Source organism: Diadema setosum, chromosome 17 (assembly GCF_964275005.1).
Source record: "Diadema setosum chromosome 17, eeDiaSeto1, whole genome shotgun sequence".
Classification (NCBI taxonomy): Eukaryota; Metazoa; Echinodermata; class Echinoidea; order Diadematoida; family Diadematidae; genus Diadema; species Diadema setosum.
This window is the reverse complement of record NC_092701.1, coordinates 34,985,438-35,004,267: the sequence shown is the minus strand read 5'-3', so window position 1 is coordinate 35,004,267 and position 18,830 is coordinate 34,985,438. Positions and strand designations below refer to the sequence as shown.

The following is an 18,830-nucleotide window of genomic DNA, read 5'->3' as shown; positions in this document are numbered from 1 at the left end:
ATTCATTCATTCATTCAATCCATCATGTTGCTGGAATTTTGATAATGTGTAGATCCTATAAACCGTCCTACAAACACACGTTAAACATCAACGCCTGCAGTGCACAGCCAATTGGTCCGTCCGGTGAGCTTCCACTCTTGCGTCGTCCGCGTCGCGTGTTACAGCGTAAACACAAACATCGAACGCACGTGTAATTTACGTGTATGAATGCAGCACACGTGAATGACGATGAATGTCGACGAAGAGACTGACTTTCCAGCATTATCAGAGAGACAGAGGCAAGTAGAATAACACAAATGTTGCATATTTAACGAATGCATAATTGTTAGTTGTAAAAATTAAGTTTGGTTAAAGTTAGTAGGTCTAGACTGGTATCTCTCGTGCAAATGCTTGAAATGCTTGCGCTTTGTAGCTGTCGAGACGTCGAAAATGACAGTCCCATATATACCAAATGGTGTTGGTAGTAATTTTTCCGAAAGCGTGTCTCTTGATCAGTAGTGTTGATCAGGAACTGGATTGGATACTTTGCAAATTACACTGAAAAACTCTGGATAGAGTGTATGTTTGTCTGTCTGCATGTGTATCTCAGTCTATGTGTGGTTATGTGCATTCTAGGAACTGCATTTCTCACCTGAGTTCATTCAACTTGCCATCATAGGTCTAGACCTAAATCATTTTAAATTTATAAATAATGTTATATTGCCATTGCATTGTCTTGATCATGAGATTGGTGTTGATTTTTTTGCTCCCAGTTTACTTGCATTAAACTTAAGTTGGCACAATAGTTGCATACTTATTAGATACTGTACGAGCTGAAATTTTTACAGTGGTTTTATTTTCGCAAATTTCGCAAATCGCCTTTGAACCGCGAAAATAACAACACGTGAAAATAACAACGCGCAAATAAGTATTTTAAGTTCAGTTAGACCCTCGCAACTGCAAAATTAACAACACGCGAAAATGTTCTCCAAGTACATGTAGCAATTCACGAAAATATCTGTGTGTGAAAATTTCAGCTCGTACAGTAGCTTACTTCAGTTTTATTGTGCAGGCTGTGTGCGCTGCGATTGCCAATGAAAAGTGAGTTGTCGTGAGCAATAACAGGAAAGTCAACGTTGATATCGTATTCGTAGCTCCCTGATGTGATGACCAATTTGGTTCAAATTTATGCGAGTGGTTGGAAAAAAGCTAAACTATCCTCTGAAGAGTGTCATTTTCGTGCAATTTGGGTTTCCCGAATTTGAGATATCAGCATGGATAGGAAGGTACATTTATAACGCCACACTTTGCTCTTCAGAAGCCTAGAATTTCTAGTTAGTTTGGCTTCTGATTTTACAGTGCAGAAATTGCCTCCACATGTTGTATGTGTTTACCCACAGAATATTTTGCGTTATTTCATGTGGACTGCACTGCTACAAATAATACTATTACAAATAATTTTCTCCTTCCATCTATAGTGTATCCTTCAGGATCTAATCGTTAAAACTATAATACCATGAAGTTATTCCACATGCAATGCATTTCTCATGTCATCAAGTTATTGTAGATAGTGTCTGCTGGGAGGACATTAATGACTGACAAACCAACCTGGGCCCCATTTCATAAAAGATGTTAGCATGACAACTTTAGGTGGAATGACAACTTCCAATAGCAACAGCCAATCAGGAAGCTGGATTCTTGTCGTTACTATGACAATTGTCATTCCAGGAAGAGTTGCTATCATATCAACATTTTATGAAATGGGGCCCAGATCCAGACCCAGAATACTGTCATTAATGTAAAAACATGTCATAATGGCCTAGACTGACACATACTCAAGGTATATACAGTGTATTTACACTGGTCAATAAGGATGACCATATGGCACCTCAGTGGTTGATCTGTTTACTTCAGTTTGGTCTTGTAACATCTTGTACATTGCGTTTCCATATCTAATTCAAAAGAATAATAGTATTATAAGAGTTATAATTTCAGAATCATCATTTAAGAGGGTAGACCTATATGTATATGTTTCAAACTTAAATGACCTTCATTTAATTCATTAGTGCTTCTAGTTGTAGATTTGTTAGTCTTTTTTAAATGAGAGGAAATGCATTCTCTCATACTTCTTCAATTTCCAACAGTCTTCTCCATTTCTGTCATATTTTTTCCACGCATGCTTGCACCAAAACAGGAAGTGCATGGTCTGTGCCTCTGAAAGAGCAAAGTATACCTGTCCAAGATGTCAGACAACCACCTGTTGGTAAGACCCCAATCTTTCAAACAAACATAAATTGCTGTGTATGTGTTTCAAAAAGGCCTTTCCTTCTTTAGGCCTACTATGATTTTATGTTTTGTTTTGTTTTGTTTTGTTTCAGAGAAATGTATGTTGCACATTACACATCTATATTTCAAACCAGTCAATTACCATAGTAGCTTTGGGAATAGCTGTGGTCAAAATGATCTAAGATAGATAGTAATAATTGCAGATTCCCCCCCCCCCCCAAAAAAAAAAAAAAAAAAAAAAAAAAGTAGCAAATATATTGGCACAGCTGGCAAGTTTTTCTGAGTCTGTTGTAGGCTACCTAAAAACTGAGCAAAGTATCCCACCATGTCTTGACAAGAGGAAAGATCTGGTCGTGTGGAGATTTATGGGTGGTCCAATTGAATGGATGTTTATTCGCCAGCCACTGGGGTGGATTAGAAAACCAACAATTATTTTCACATTATAGATAATGTATTGCATCGACATGTAAGTTGGTATTGATGAATAATCTGTACCTTATTTTGCTTTTCAAGTGCAGCAGTGTTTTTTCTTGATAAAGAAAGAGTGTCATCATATTGTTTCTCAGTTTTTCGAAATACATAGAATCTTTGTAATGAAGTATCAACACCATTTGGCTGTTTAAATGTATTCAAACAAATATACTGTATCGTGAAATATTGTCAGTATTCTTGCAGCAAATATAGTGAATTAAATTTCATGCATCACATATCTCACTTATTGTCATTTGCTGATTGAGTAGTGCATCTAATATATTTCACTAGTTAGTCTGTGATAATTCATTTCCTGTCTTGTTTGTATTTGTCCTTTACAACTCACAGTTTAGCTTGTGTAAAGCAGCACAAATCCCAGTCTGGTTGTTCAGGCATCAGGGACAAGACAGCCTTTGTAGCTGTGAAAGACTTCAGTGAAAATTATCTTCTGAGTGGTATGTCTAATTTCAGCCAAAACAAAAGCTTTGAATTAAGAGAAGAGTAAGATTTGTCATTGAATGATGAAGATAGTTGTCTTACTCTAATTATGCTACTTCTATAAACATAAGATGAATCTGCTCTCACATTCTAATGCTATCTTCTTCCTTTTTCTTTGCTGAGCAGTCCATTTGCAGTGTAGTCATTTTGCACCATCTACAGTTGAACCTCTCTTATCCGGCCTCCCTTTATCCGGATCTCTCTATTATACGGACGCAATCTCGCCGTGATTTTTTTTTTATTTTTTTTTTTTATAATTACGGGAGGAAAGGGGGATTCCCAACTCCTTGAGAACTCCTACACAAACACACATGAATTACATATTACTTCCAACATTAACATACACCTCTATTTTGGGGTCTGTTACTGAGTGTAACAATGAAAAGGTTGCAGTATACACATTACTACATGTGGTACTACAATCTGCTACATCAGTACATGTGTATGTATATGTACATGTATAAAGCATTGAGTCTCCCGTATCCGGCCAAATCCCTTATCTGGATGAGCCCCGGTCCCGACTTGTGCGGATACGAGAGGTTCAACTGTATATCATTTTTAATATTGATTTGTGGATAAATTTAGGTGTTTGCATTCTGGAGATGAGACTTAAACTTCCTTATGTATTTATGTATTTTTTTTTTTTTTTTTTTTTTTGGGGGGGGGAGGGGGATGGGATTTTGAAGATGTTTATTGTACTAGTCCTATTTTCAAACTTTGTTCAAGTATTTACCATAAACGCTATGCCAAAGTATTCCAACATGCTATTTTCTTTGTGAGATAATGAAATAACAGTCAGAATTTCTAAATTTTTTTAATTACATATCTTCCTTATATGGTATTGAGTTTTTTAATTAAAGCTTACATTCATAATTTAAATGATGTTATCGTGATGTGGTGCTTATGACAAAGTGATTCCCTTTCTCAGACTACAGGTTTCTGGAAGATGCAGACAGGAAGCGCTACAGTGCAGTCGGTGATATCAAGAATAAACCAGGCTTCCTCAATTTCAGAGTGAGTAACATGTCTAACAACACGCATCTGAGCCATTTCAAGTATTTAGACTCATAACTAATCATTTCAGTTGCCATGATAGCAACTTCTTTTGTACTGTAAAGCTATAAGGGGATTATTGTGTTGGTTTATATTACAACATGATTCTATGCCAATTGTGCAAAATGAAAAAAAAAATGAACATAGATTATTTTCTGAAAGGATGACATATTTCCAGTTGATGCATGTGTGTGTCACCTGTTACACCTTTCTGTTTACTAAATGAGTTCATATTACCACAAGAGCTCATAATTTCCTGATCTGCATTTAAGTTATATGTATCCAAATATCCATTTTGTGTAAGAACAATGTCATTTAGAATAAGGAGCAGTATCCATGAAACTCACAGAACACTTTCCACATTCCTGTTTGCAAATAGCCTTTTCAGATTTCGAAAATATTACAAATCTGAGCGCTCTTTTTCATCACAGGTTGTTCGTGGAAAAAAAAAAGTAAACAACACAATTACTTGAGGTTTGCCCAACATTGCAATAACTTATTACTCTTGCATGCAAACATGATTCCAAGTATTGGAGTATATTTCGTAGAAACGACTGAATCAGATAGTCCATTACTACATGTAGGTCTGTAGTGTCTGATTGCTCATAAACTGAAATTACGGCAGGCCATGGCCAACTAGTTTGTAAGTTTGCATTGTTTTGCCCTGACAGTGGAAACTTGTGAGCAAAGAGGCATACAAGAGACACATCAGACTCAGGCTTCTGCCCCATCATTTCACCAAGCATCGGGAAAATTCTACCAGCTTCAACAAAAAGTGAGTGCCACGGTCTGTCTGTAGGGCGTTTATCTGTTGCATAACAAAGAGGTCGACCTGATAGTGTGAGAAATGGGGAGAAAAAAAAGACGAGAGGGTTTTGCTAGCGCACAGATCACAGATTGTCTTAAAGCTGTCACAAACTGGTCAGAAATTGATTGTATTGTTAACTGATACAAATTTGTGATCATTGTAACTAATTGCAAGTTGCCCTTCATCAATATAGATAAACACTGAATATTCAGTGTTTTTAGTAGTGGCATACATACTCAGATTGGACCCTTGTACAGTGGAAATTCTACATAAAGAGATAAAATATAACAAAATACCTGATATGTCAAACTAATTTCTCTGGTTCCAATGAATTTACTTCCTTTGTTTTGGTATTGTTTATTGACTACTGATGTAACAAAACATCTGTTATAAAGAACTAATTGTCTTGGTCCCAAGGATCTCGTTATACTGAGTTTCCACTGTATCTACTAGAATACCGAGTTTCTGCCCCACAGCCATTTCTGGTTCTGATCCCTTTTAGCATTGGGTACTGCGTACATTGTATTTATTCAAGTTAATGACTTCTTACAAGTACATCAAGTTGTTATTTTTGCAACTCATTAATTCATTGATTTAGATAAAATTGTGATCCTTGTTTCCTTGCAGGACTAAACTGATGATGTGGCATGTAAAATGGCTCTTCCCTCAAGCAGAAGCTGAGTACATTGACATCAGGTAACAAACAGACCGATTAATGGATGTACCATGACTGGCAAGTCATTTTGATTTTCATCCCAATTTACACATGCATATTACTATCTATTTGAGGAATTAAATATGTATGCATGCCCTGCACACAAAGTAGTTATTAGATAATCCCCAGGCGTTACAGAAACCTCAGGACCTGACCAGGGCTCACCTCATTTTCTATCCCCATGTTTAGTAGTCACATGTTAGTCACATGTTTGTGTCTCTGAGTTTTTAATATCAGACCATCTATTGAAGCACACAACTTTCAGCATACACTTTAAACGGTTATCACGTGGGTTTAGTACATAACGCCTCTGCCAACTTGGCAGTACGCATCCATTGACTGCCCCTCTGATTCTGGTTGACTCAAATCAACATTGCAAGTCAATGTCTTCCCGAATAAGTTGGAATGAGTGGAAAAAATGATGATTATAATGAAATAGGTCTTTTATGAGGAAAGAGATTATTACTGCAGAGGGGTGAAGATGTGCTGTGGCTGATTTTTTTTTTTAATCAACTTCTGCATGTTCTAACTTCCATTGCAAGCTGTAGAGCCTACGAGTGATATGCAGTGTAGTCACTATTTGTAATTGTATATGGATTGCTGTAAAAGTGGATATTTTGTGAGCGAATAATTTTTCGCATTCTGCTGAGTAAGATGACTCTCGAAAATGAAAGTAAGGTGCATAATTATTCATCATTACCAACTAAAATCAACATTTTATAAAATCAAGACATTACCTGGTGGTATATCATACACTAACAAGCAAAAAGTTTCATGCACTTTTATTTTCGTGCTAGTTTCTGGTCGTGCAAAATGCACAAAAAAAATATCCACATTACAAAAATGTTGACTCTGACTGTACCTGGAGTTGAGGTCATGAATCTGAACTCACTAACAGAGAATGGAAGATTTTTGATACTGGCAACAGTTTCCTCTCTGTCTTTCACAAAAACAGACTTCAAGAGACAGTTCTTTTAAAAGAAGCATTGTGCAAGTACATCCATCCGGAGATTGCGGATCCAGTCATTAGACAGAGGTAAGAAAAAGAAAACATTGCCTTTTTCTGATTGCATTTATATGTTTCTGTTCTTGCTTGAATGTTGACGGTCTTAGTCACAATATGCATTAGAAAACATTCTTCAGGTACTTAATCTAAACCACAAGTGCCTTTTAAGAGATGTTTTATCATTCAGAAGTCAAAATGACTATCTGTGTTGATTTGGGAAGTGAACATGGCATCATGAAATTCAGTCTTGTAAACATCTTGGGTTGCTACAAACTTTTGAATGTACAAGGTACAGCTGCAAGGTATATTTTTCAGATACGCCAAATTATCTATTTTTTTTATATGATTCATGTTGGCCTATGTAAACCTTCTACTTTGAGAAGCATTTTCAAAATACAACTTTGTTGAAATATATTCATTGATTGATTGTGTGTGTGTCTGTTTATTGAGATTTTGGTAATGTTCCCAACATTCATACTCTGATATCAGATGTTTTCCATTCAGTGTTTTTATTTTTACTTTTTTTGCAGAGCGAAGCCAAACTGAAAATGTGGAAAAATAAAAGCATAGAAGCAAATGTCTTGTATGAACCCTCACAGTTTTCTGATTTTGCTGATGAGAAAAGTTGTCATTAAAGGGAGGGTATAATTTTGGTTAAGATGGGGGATTCAGATATTAACTTTTTGCGAGATAATCAGAAACTACTCATGAAATATGAAAGGGCATACAATTCTAAGAGGAATTTTAAGTTATTTGATGAAAATTGGTTTTGAAATGGCTGGGATATCCAAAGACAAAGTAAAACAAAGTGTTCCTAACAAAAGGTGGGTCCCTCCTTTTATTAGGACCTCTTGTTTCTGGATATCTCAGCCACTTCAAAACCAATTTTCATCAAATAAACTTTTGATTCTTGTTAGAATTGTATACCCTTTCATATTTCATATGAGATTTCTCATTATCTCACAAAAAAGTCAGAAATGTAAAGTCCCGTCCCAACCAAAACTATACCATCCTTTAAGGAGTGATATGTTTTCATGGTGAGCCTGTTTAAGTAGCAAAGGAACAGTGTATGTGGTAAAGTCTACTCAGATCTTTTCCATGGTTGAAAAGAAGACATTATACACTTGGCTGCAAGATTTGAAATGGAGATACATTTTCAAGGACACATTTTGAAGATCTTTGTTTACGTAATCTGTGTAATTGCGTTGCACAGTCAGAATTGCTGTTACAAATTGTTTGATTAATTCATGACAAATGTAATTTGCAGCTTCCGTCTTGCATATCCAGCATGCTTCTGATGTAGTGTTGCTGTTATTAATGCTGCAATCTAATCAATCAATTGCTTCACTGCATAATGAATTACAGTGTATCATTGATTGGGAGCTTGCTGATTTCATTGAAACAAACCCTTTCGTTACCATTTGTAAAGCTACCATTCACTATGATAACCTAGTTAAGTCCCTGTATATTGATTTTCGATCTTATAGAATGGGTTGAGAAAATTCTTTAAAGGACAAGTTCACCTTCATTAACATAAGGATTGAGAGAATGTAGCAATATTAGTAGAACACATCAGTGAAAGTTTGAGGAAAATTGGACAATCGATGCAAAAGTTATGAATTTTTAAAAATTTTGTGTTGGAACAACTGGATGAGGAGACTACTACAGCTTGTGAGTCATATGCGTACAACAGTATAAAGAAAATGTAAAGAAAATTCATCATATTTTCACTATTTTTTTGCATAATAAAAGAGCACTTGACTTGCCTCTTTCTGAAGGCAGGGGGAATAATATTTCCCATAACATATGTCGGTAACGAGTCAAGGGAATGTGTACTTTTTTCAAAAGATGAAATTTTGTGAAATTCTCTTTATATTTTCCTTATATTGTTGTACGCATGTGACATCTAAGTTATTCATTCACTGCAGTAGTCTTCTCATCCAGCGGTTACTGCACAAAAACTTCGAAAATTCATAACTTTTGAACAGATTGTCCAATTTTCCTAAAACTTTCAATGATGTGTTCTACTAATATTGCTACATTCTCTCAATCCTTATGTTTATAAAGGTAAACTTGTCCTTTAATGTCAGTGGTTGAGAGCTGTGTGTTTATTTTCACTGCCAATGTGGCCTCATGGACTCTGAGACACACAATAGCCACTGTAAACATGTCATTGTATACTTTTGCCTATTGGTTACATTGTAACTAACCAGGCATCAGTAAATTTGTCTAGTACAGTCAAGCCTACATCCAGTAGATTTGTCAAGTCCCTCTATAAAGGAAGCAAAGCACCTATGGCAAGCCAAAAGGAAATGAATCCAGTAGATTTGCCATCAGCTTACATAATAAAGAAATTGATTTCTGGAAAAAATTTGTCCCCGGTTCTCTAAAACAGATATGCAAATGTCTGTTAGTGCTTCAGAAGAATACTGTGCATGCATTAACTATGGAATTTAGCCTAAACTCATTCAGCTTCACCTTAGGGATTAAACATTCCATAGTCACCTTATGCACACAATTCCTACTGACACACTCCAACCTGTGCGTCATTTGTATAGTGCTGATCTATCAATTTTTTTTTTCAGAATCCAGCTTGTACATAATATAGAATTTATCAGTCTAAATGTAAAAGATAACCCATAAAAGACACAAGCTTTAACAAAAAAAGAAAAACCCATCACTGAAACATTTTCAAAGGAAGCAACCATAGCATACTGTAAAAAAAAAAGTAATTTTGTGTACATACATTCAAACACAATACTGCAAAAGCAAAAATTTTCATGTTATATTGATTTTTGTGTATTTCACGCTACTCTTGGCTAGTGCGAATTCTAAAACAGTGATAGTATCTTCACAGTTTTCTATGCACATTTTGAAGGAGTTGATAATTGCACAGGGTGAATTCAAGGACTAGTAAAAATAATTCTGAGATGCTCAGTGCCAAAAATTAATCTCACAAATATATCAATTTTTACAGTAGATCAGTTCAAAATGCTGTAGAGCCATGCTTGATAAGAACCAAAGGAGTCTTTCAAAAGTTATAATATTAAAACATTGGAACAGGTTACATTTTTATGTTTAAAACTGGCATTTATGAGATGATGAATATCAGCAGATTCTGAAGTAATTGTAGAGTTTGTGAGATATATTCTGCTACAGGTATCATCATCACACACACACACACACACACACAAAATACACAGTGAAGGAATCTTAAAATATTCAGTTGCATTTTATTTGTACAAGTACTACATGCTATTCTTCGCATTCATTGCGTTATTTCAAACCAAAGTTGTATACAGAGTTGTATTGTGAAGTCATCTACTTCAAAAATATGGATGTTGGTCAATGTATGGAGATATTGCTCAAGGCATAGAATATATTCCTACATATTTCTGTAGCTTCCCCCCCCCCCCCCCGAATAAAAAAAAAAAAAAAAAAAGACATCAGCCAAGACGAGCAGGAATGTGGGGGATGCTTTGGAAGAGGGATATTTAGCCTGCTTACCAACCCTCACATTGATAGTTTTACTGAGTATGACTCGTGAGCATATACACTCAGTGATGCATCAAATATTGACAGTTTTGATTGTTTGGGAATAAACAAACATTATCAGGATAGTCTCATTATCATCAGTGCCCCACCCTCGAGTTATTTTCATCATATTTTGCCACAAGCTGTGGGTCAGTGTGCTCACTTTTCACCCCGCCCCTCAGGACAGTGAATATTATTTATCAACATGTTTTTTTTTTTTCTTCCCTCCCCCTTTTTTAAAAAGCTGACAGTTGAGATTAAATTGTCATCATTCCATACTCTGTCATCTAGACCAAGCCCTCCCCCCCCCCCACGCCTTAGCGATTTGATATTTCACGTGTGACGCCCTTTCTGACTGAATAAATTGAGATATCCTGGCTTGACCCAGATATGTACTTGTTTGTAGGTATATATAGAAGTGAGTGTACATATTTGCCCCTAAGATACCAGGGGATAAGGTGCTGAGAAAAGTGCATCAGCGTAACTGCAGCATAATTTATGCATAATCACTGGATGTCCAATGGACCAGGAATCAAAGTTGTCACAGAAGTTAAAGGGATGGTATTGTATTGGTGGAGGTGAGGATTGAGCTTTTAAATTTCTGCGAGATACCAAGCAACCACTTATGAAGTAATACAGGGCATACTATTCTAAGAGGAATTCAGAGTTTATTAGATGAAAATCGGTTTTGGAATAGCTGAAACATCCAAAGACAAAGTAACACAAAGCGATCCTAATAAAAAGTAGATCATACCTTTTCAAGGATTGCTTTGTTTTGGATATATTAGCCATTTCAAAACCAATTTTCATCAAATTAGCATTGAATTCCTCTTGGAATTACATGCTCTTTCATATTTCATGAGAGGTTTCTCCAATATCTCACCAAAAATGTTAGAAACCTGAAGTTAGGTCTCAATCAAAACTATAATATCCCTTTAATGTATAAACAGATGTATGCATAGCATATATAGCTTTCTTTCTTTTTCTCTCTCTTTCACCCTCTCTCTCCTTTTCCCTCTTTCTCTCTTTCTTTCTTCCTAATTTTTGCATTCCCAGCTCTATTTTCATAAGCGGCAATCTTGCTTTTTTTTTTTTTTTTTTTTTTTTTTTTGGGGGGGGGGGGTCTTTATTTGGCTTCATTACTGATATCTTTGATTTCCTTTCTCATATTTTCCGTTCCTGTCCTATTTCTTCTCTCTTTCCTTCTAACATTTTCTCTTTTCTCTTTCTTTTTACATTTTTTCATCCTCATCTCTACCGCCATCTCTCTTTCTTCTCTCTCTCTTGCTCCTTCTCTCCCCCCCCCCCCCCCCTCTGTGACATGTTAAAATTTCTTGGATCGTTTCGGTCTAAACATAATACCTGTGTCTGTTATTTTTGTACTTGATTTTGTCCCTTCCTCCCAGAGTGTGTCCATCTAGGTAATTGCGTAGAAGGTGTATTGATTTACTACTCCAAGATATGGCCTGATGCAGCCAGTGTTATATACACCTAACCAGACATATGATTTTATGGATATTTTAGTATGCCTATGGTGCATAAAGCTTACGTACGTATGCTGGAAGAAATGAATAGGTACATTTTGTCCTTTATTTGCTTTTACTTTTCCTTACAAGGAAGTCTGAAATGTTTTACTTTTCATCTTTCTGATGAGGATATAAAATCTAAATCAGAATTTCTGTCAAAATAGTAAATCCACCTTAAAGGTAGGGAATCCCATTTGCATGCCTTAAATGAAGAGTTGTATAAATACAGTGGTATGTTGAAGAGAGTATCATTTTAGAAACTCCCATGAAGTATTGAAAGTGGAAGGTAACATTTAGTTCATTTTTATTGACCGTTAGATTTTGAATTGAATTTTTTTCGGGGCTCACCGTAAATTCCAGTACATTACTAGGCTACCTTTGCAGACCCAAGCACTGCATGCGTGTCCATCATGTATATTTTGTGAAGAAAGTTCATCAAAACTTACAAACATTTCTATATACATGTACATTCTTGCCACACACTCTATATGTTATTACATCAGCTCTTATACTTTTAGATATGTGTTTATAGATTTAAAAAAAAAATACAGAAGACTGCAACAAAAAGGCTCAAGTGTGGCTGACACACAGAACTACTGAGTAGTTGAGTTTTGTGCATTATTCAAATTGTAGATAACTGTTGACTTCCAAATTTCTCAGCAGTGGCCTAAACAAGTCCCCTGAGGTTCATATTTAATGTTTTGCTGCATTTTGGGAGGTCTGTAAAAGGTATCACCTACCTTTAAGATTGAATTCGTAGGGGAAATACAATGTGACACATATTTTCTGCATGGCAAACCAAAACTCATGTTCTGAATATTTCAGTCTGAAATATTTCAAAGTCTATTGGAATGAAAACAATTACAGAGGATCTGTAATATGTTTTTATTTTCTTTATTACATACATTCAATAGATATTCACTTGTAATTTTCCAATATATGTAGATGAGAACCACCTAATTTTTTTTTTATGTCTTTCATTGGCTGTATATATGTTATCTCCAGTCATGGTCAACTGATTATGCTGTAGTCTTTTTTTCAGCTGATATCACTACCTTGATGGATGAGAAGAAATATGATCATCTCCAAGCATCTTCCATAATTCCTCTGAAATGTTAATTCTCTCTTCATTTTCCTGATAAGGGAAATTGCCCATTTGCCCATTGTGTAATAACACACAGTATGACTCGGTTGTGGTACCTGGGGATGCCAAAAAGAAATCTGTTAGTTTGTTGAATTATCACATTTTTTGTGTGTGACAGTCACTGTACCATGGGTTACTGAAAAAAGGAGAAAGCAAATGTAACTGCCTTATGTATAAAGATTTTGTAGTACTGATGTATTAAAAAATACCACCCCCCAAAAAAAAACAAAAAAAAAAAAACAAAAAAAAAAAAACCCAACAACTATGAATTCCTTTTAATTAAGGATCTTGGGTATCCTAATGTAAATTGAAAATTAAATTCTGTTCATTATCAAAAATGGAATTCCAAGGGTCGGTTTCTTTCATAGGGCCTGTGGTTTAAGTGTGTGCACTTTCTTTGCATTCCCTCAAAACCATGTAACTTTGGCAAGCATTTTTGCCATTGATTATAATCAATGATATCTTTGGAGGAAAAGATCAGAAATTACCTACCACTTCTTGCACAGATCAAATGAGCCAGCATAACATCTTTTCCTATTATTCCCGCAATGATTAGGGGAAAAAAGTATTATCATTATTATTGTACACCTGAGTATAGTTATGTTCAACACAGCTTAACAGTGGTGAATTGGAATTGGAAAAGTTAACGCCAATTGCCAAAATTTGGCCACCATGATAGCAATGTGTAACTGTACATCTTGTGAAGACAAGATCTCCGTAACCCTGGGTATGATCGTATGATAGTGCCCTGGAGTATGATGGCCGGCATCATGTCTTTTTCATTGGTGTTGCAGTGAGTTTGCTCAGTCGGTAGCGCTTCTGCCTACAGATCCAAAGGACCCGGGTTCAATTCCCAAGTCCCGCTTAGCAGTGTTGTGTGTAATCATATCATCCCCCTCTTGTAAGAGGTAAAACGCTCTGTCCTAGCTCGGATAGGACGTACACTGGAGGTACCGTGTGTGAGAGAGTCACAACTCATGCACGCAATGATCCTGCTTCATTCATTCATCGCAAAGAGCAGGGTGTTTAACCCGGTGAAGTGGTCCCAGCTCCCACGTAACTAGACCTCATAGAAGACCAGCTAGTGCAGCTGAATATAGGCTATCCAGCCATCTTCTCAGATGGAAATTAACAAACAAACAAACAAACAAATAAACTGATTTTACACAGCAAGCAAAGTTTGATGTGTAAATGTTAGCAGCTCTGATAATGTTGAGATGTTGCATACACATGTATTGTTCCTGAGTTAATGTCATATCACTCCTTCTTGGCCATGCTCTCTTCTGTTGTGTAGGTTAAAGAGATACTGCTCGTGTGGAGTTGACAATGTACAGGTGTTTATGAAGGTGGAGAACCAGCCAGCCAATGTCTTGAGGTGTGTTATATCTCTTTTTCTCTTGTGTCTATCTGTTATGTGATTGGTATCTCTTTTCAACTAGCGTAGTAAAGCAATATATTCAAGGATAAGTTCAACTAAATACATGATTTCACATACGGTGTAACAGGTGCACATGGACAGTCTAATTAGGTTAACAGACACACCTTATCCAAAAAATATGAAAAGTAGACATTAATGTGTGGAATGCAGGTAGATTTGTTTGAACCTTTTAGCCAATGATTTGAATGTAGTAAGCCAAAGATTGTTGTCACATAGATTTATAGATTAAGAAGTTTATATTAGACTTCTTCTGCTTGTAGACACTACAAGTAGAGTCCAGCCTACGTAAGTCTGGTGCTACAAAGTCAATACTTCATGTCGAACATGTTGAATATTTGTTAAGATACAAATTTGTATCATTCATGCCTTGAAATTACATTCATCTTTAAAATTTATTGTGTGTACTGCACAATGAATACAGTGTTTGGCAATCTGTGATACAATAGCAATTATATAAACTAGGACATGATAATGTCTTGCTATGAAAAGCAGACAAAACAGGGCATTTTCATGTTTTTCTAATGTGCCAGGCAAACACTTTCTTAATGCTCCATTTCCCTTCAGGTATCACCGGCTCTCCCTGAATAGGACATTGAAGGACAACCTGGTCGAAAAGTGTCTGGTGGAGTATCCCACAATGCACGTGGTGCTTCCTGAGAATGCTGTCCAGTATCCGTTGCTAACCGCAGGCAAGTACGCACTCGATTCAAGGATGACTGGAGACCCAGGAGAATGTCGCATTAACAGATGCAGGGAAGCGGAGAGCTAGAGTGCTTAAAGGTTTAGAAGAGAATTCTTAAATGCAGTCTGTCAAGACAATCAAGACCATAGCAGCATCAACACATCCCCAAACATGGTGTCACATTTGGGCATCCGAAAATACAGCAGCTGTGTGTTTGCATGAGTTAACCATTATTTGAAGAGAACTTGAGCACAATCTAGGGCTGTTATGATCACTGCAATGTCAGCACATCACCTTATGTGGTGTCCCATTTGGTCATCTGGAAATAGCTGTGTGTTTGCATGAGTTTGCCATCTTCTTAGGAGAACTTACAATTTGTCTCGTACATTGATTTTTCCCTCGTTGTGGGAAGAGGCACTCCTTTCATTAATGTTCTCTGTTTACATCTCAAGGACAAAGATGTTAGGAGTTTATTCTGGACACAAAGTTGATAAGTGTTGTGGTCAGTTACTCACCAGTGTCGCCGTGGAGTGAAGCATATATGACATTCATGTTGTATACTTAAGAAGGCAATTTATATATAGGTCTTCTTGTGACGTAATTCCAGGGCTCTGTTGCAAAAGTAGGTGCTATCAAAAATAAGTCATAAAATCAAACTTAAATCAGGTATTAGCCAATCAGAATTGAGTATTCAGAGACTTATTCTTGATTTTCTGACTTATGTCTGATCTCAACTCTTATGCAACAGAGCTCTGGAGACTTACCAACATTCAATAATCAAGTGTCGGACTGAGATGACAAGTGCTGGGTCTCTTGCATCATATATCAGAAGATTTCTGCTTTCTTTTCATGATTTATTCGTAGTACTAGTAGAGATGATAGTGATTGTCGGGGCTTGAAGGGAGACTAGTGACCACCACAGCGCCCCCCGCCCCCCATGAGATGTGATTCAAGCACAGCAAAACTTTTTTTGTCTTTTTTGCAAAACATGAAATTAGCCCCCTTTTCCAATATGTGTAGTCTAAATATGCTCACAAATATCCTTAGATAACCTCTATCAAAACTAGGCTGATGAAGCTGATTGAGTTGATATTTGCTAGTTGTAGTTTTAATTGCTTTCTGTACTAAATACCTTGAGTTTTAAATGTCCATCTTCTTTTTTTACTTTTCTGTGTGCTATTTGTGCTGTTTTGTCTTGCAGGGATTTCAGTTGCTGGCTGTGGGCAGGACTTGAGCCAAACTGTTGAGGAAAAGGTAGAGGGAGAGGGAGAGGTGGAGGGAAAGAAGAAGAAGAAGGAGGTAGAAGAAGGAGAACATACTCAAACAACTCAACTGGCTGTGTCACATGACATCCCACATGTCACATGATCAAAAATCACCATGAAGCATTCATACAGGCAGTACTTTTGTGATGTCATTTATTTATGCTCATTTTACATCCAGTGTTCACATAATTCAGAGGTGTTAGTAATGACACCCTACTCAAGATCTGCAAGACCAGCTGATAATGGCTTTGTTTTGTGTTTGTTTTTTCATTGTTTGTCTCATCAAACTGCTAATATTCACTGTGAGGTTACTGCAGGCAGTCACGTTTTGACATTGTTTCCATTATTTGAGCTCCATTAACAAGCATACACAAATAATGCACATCAGTAAGAGCAGTGGAAAGAATTACCCATACCAGGTACCTTTTGAACAGTCTAATGTTTGGACTGTTTTGAAGGTACCGAGTATTGGGTATCATGCATATACTAATGCCTGAACAAAATTATGTGTATTACAATGTATTTGCTTTATTAAATGATGTAGCAGATCCTTGTCATTTGATAAGTCACCCTCATCACGAATAAATAAAACAACAAATCTTACCCTGTCACCATTGGGACATAGAAGTGCTAATGACCTGTCATTATTCTTTATTATAGAATGGGTAGCGAGAATCCTGCGATCTGATTGGTCGAGAGCTATGTGTTCATTTTTACTGGCCGCACGCTGAGTCACAGTGGTAAACATGTTATCGCGCACTTAGCAAGAGTACGCGTACTTGTAACAAAGGTTTGCGCACTAAAGCAAGCGTTCGCGCACTCAGCTTGGCCATGCATCCAGTAAAACTGATGCATGGCTGGCCATGCATCCAGTCAAAACGGTAAGTACGGGTATGCATGCCCGTTTACGGCAAGCCAAAAGGAAATGCATCCAGTAATTTTGTCATCGGGTTACACGATAGAAAAATGGGTTTTTGACAAGAAAATTACCCATTCTATAAATCAGATGACGCACATGTCTTTCGTGCGTCAGTCGGAATATAGTGTGCATGGGGTAACTATGGAATTTAGCCTAAACCCACTCGGCTTCGCCTCGTGGGTTAAGCATTCCATAGTTACCTTATGCACACAATTCCGACTGACGCACTCAGACCTGTGCGTCATTTGTATACTAATGACTGGTCATAAGCAAATTTACATGTCATGCAAAATAAGCGCCTGACCATATTCATGCTGTCTATCAATCATATGATTAGGATCTGCTTTGTCATTCTTGAATTATCCATATCTCATACATGGTTATATTTCAGATAGTAAGAAATAAGGAAGCCATGGAAAAGTGAATTTTCATAGCAGTTAGGAAGTCTTGCCCCTTACCTTTCCCAAGGTCTATACATAATACATGTGTATTCTCTACAAGCAGTAATCATGATGTTAGAACAGGGTCAGAAGCAGAAAACCAGAACATCCACAACACACACAACACTGCTTCTGACACATTACCACAAAACAGCATGTACAACACACTTTGTTATAAGAAACAGCACATGTAAAAGTGATTTAATTATGTACATGTATTAACAAGACTTTAAAGAAGTCCATTCTTCTTTTTAACTCTACTTCTTGTATTTAGGACAGCTTGACCATTCCCAAATTATATCAAAATACAGTGTACTGTATGTAACCAATCACAAATAGCAAAGATTGAGCAATTGCCATGAGGAGCAATGCAGAGATAACCTACATTTCTCGCGTGCACCTGCTATGTGTGTAAATATGCATTATTCATATGTGTGCATGTATATAAATATATGTGTATATGAATATATCTACATTCATATGTACATTGTACATACATTTGCACATGTATATGTTTAGCCCAGCAAAAAGATGAGACAGAATTTGTTTCACAAATTGATATTGTACAGTTGTTAATAAATATCGATATGCTCCTCTTGCAGTATCAGTCTCTCTATGATTCAATTTTTTTTTTTTTTGGTCACTGTGTATGGAAAAAAAGGGAGGAATGTTACTCCATGTTGAAAACAAAGGAGGTGCAGAGAGAGAGAGAGATAGAGAAGAGAGAAGAAAATAAGATATGAATAGACATTAGAAAGAGAGAAATAAAAAGATAAGGATGTAAGTAAAGGTGATAGTAGAGGTAAATGCATCATAGTGTGTTCACCTTAATAAACATAAGGATTGAGAGAATGCAGCAATATTAGTAGAACACATCAGTGAAAGTTTGAGGAAAATTGGACAGTCGATGCAAAAGTTATGAATTTTTGTGTTGGAACCGCTGGATGAGGAGACTACTAAGGTTCATGATGTCATATGAGTACAACTACTTAAAGAAAATGTAAAGAAAATTCAACATATTTTCACTTTTTCCTCATAATTAAAGAGCACATGACTTGCCTCTTTC

At 36.4% G+C, this 18,830-nt stretch overlaps 1 protein-coding gene across 1 annotated transcript; it reads left to right on the top strand.

The window, feature by feature from the left end:
- The first annotated feature begins 206 nt into the window (after nucleotides 1-206).
- Nucleotides 207-18,359, top strand: LOC140240848 (box C/D snoRNA protein 1-like). Its single transcript, XM_072320622.1, has 10 exons — nucleotides 207-278; nucleotides 2,174-2,242; nucleotides 3,085-3,191; nucleotides 4,163-4,248; nucleotides 4,959-5,062; nucleotides 5,723-5,791; nucleotides 6,766-6,846; nucleotides 14,315-14,395; nucleotides 15,023-15,147; nucleotides 16,342-18,359. Exons 1-10 carry the CDS (start codon nucleotides 223-225, stop codon nucleotides 16,506-16,508), a joined length of 945 nt encoding a protein of 314 aa, XP_072176723.1. The 5' UTR covers nucleotides 207-222; the 3' UTR covers nucleotides 16,509-18,359.
- Nucleotides 18,360-18,830: the final 471 nt, after the last annotated feature.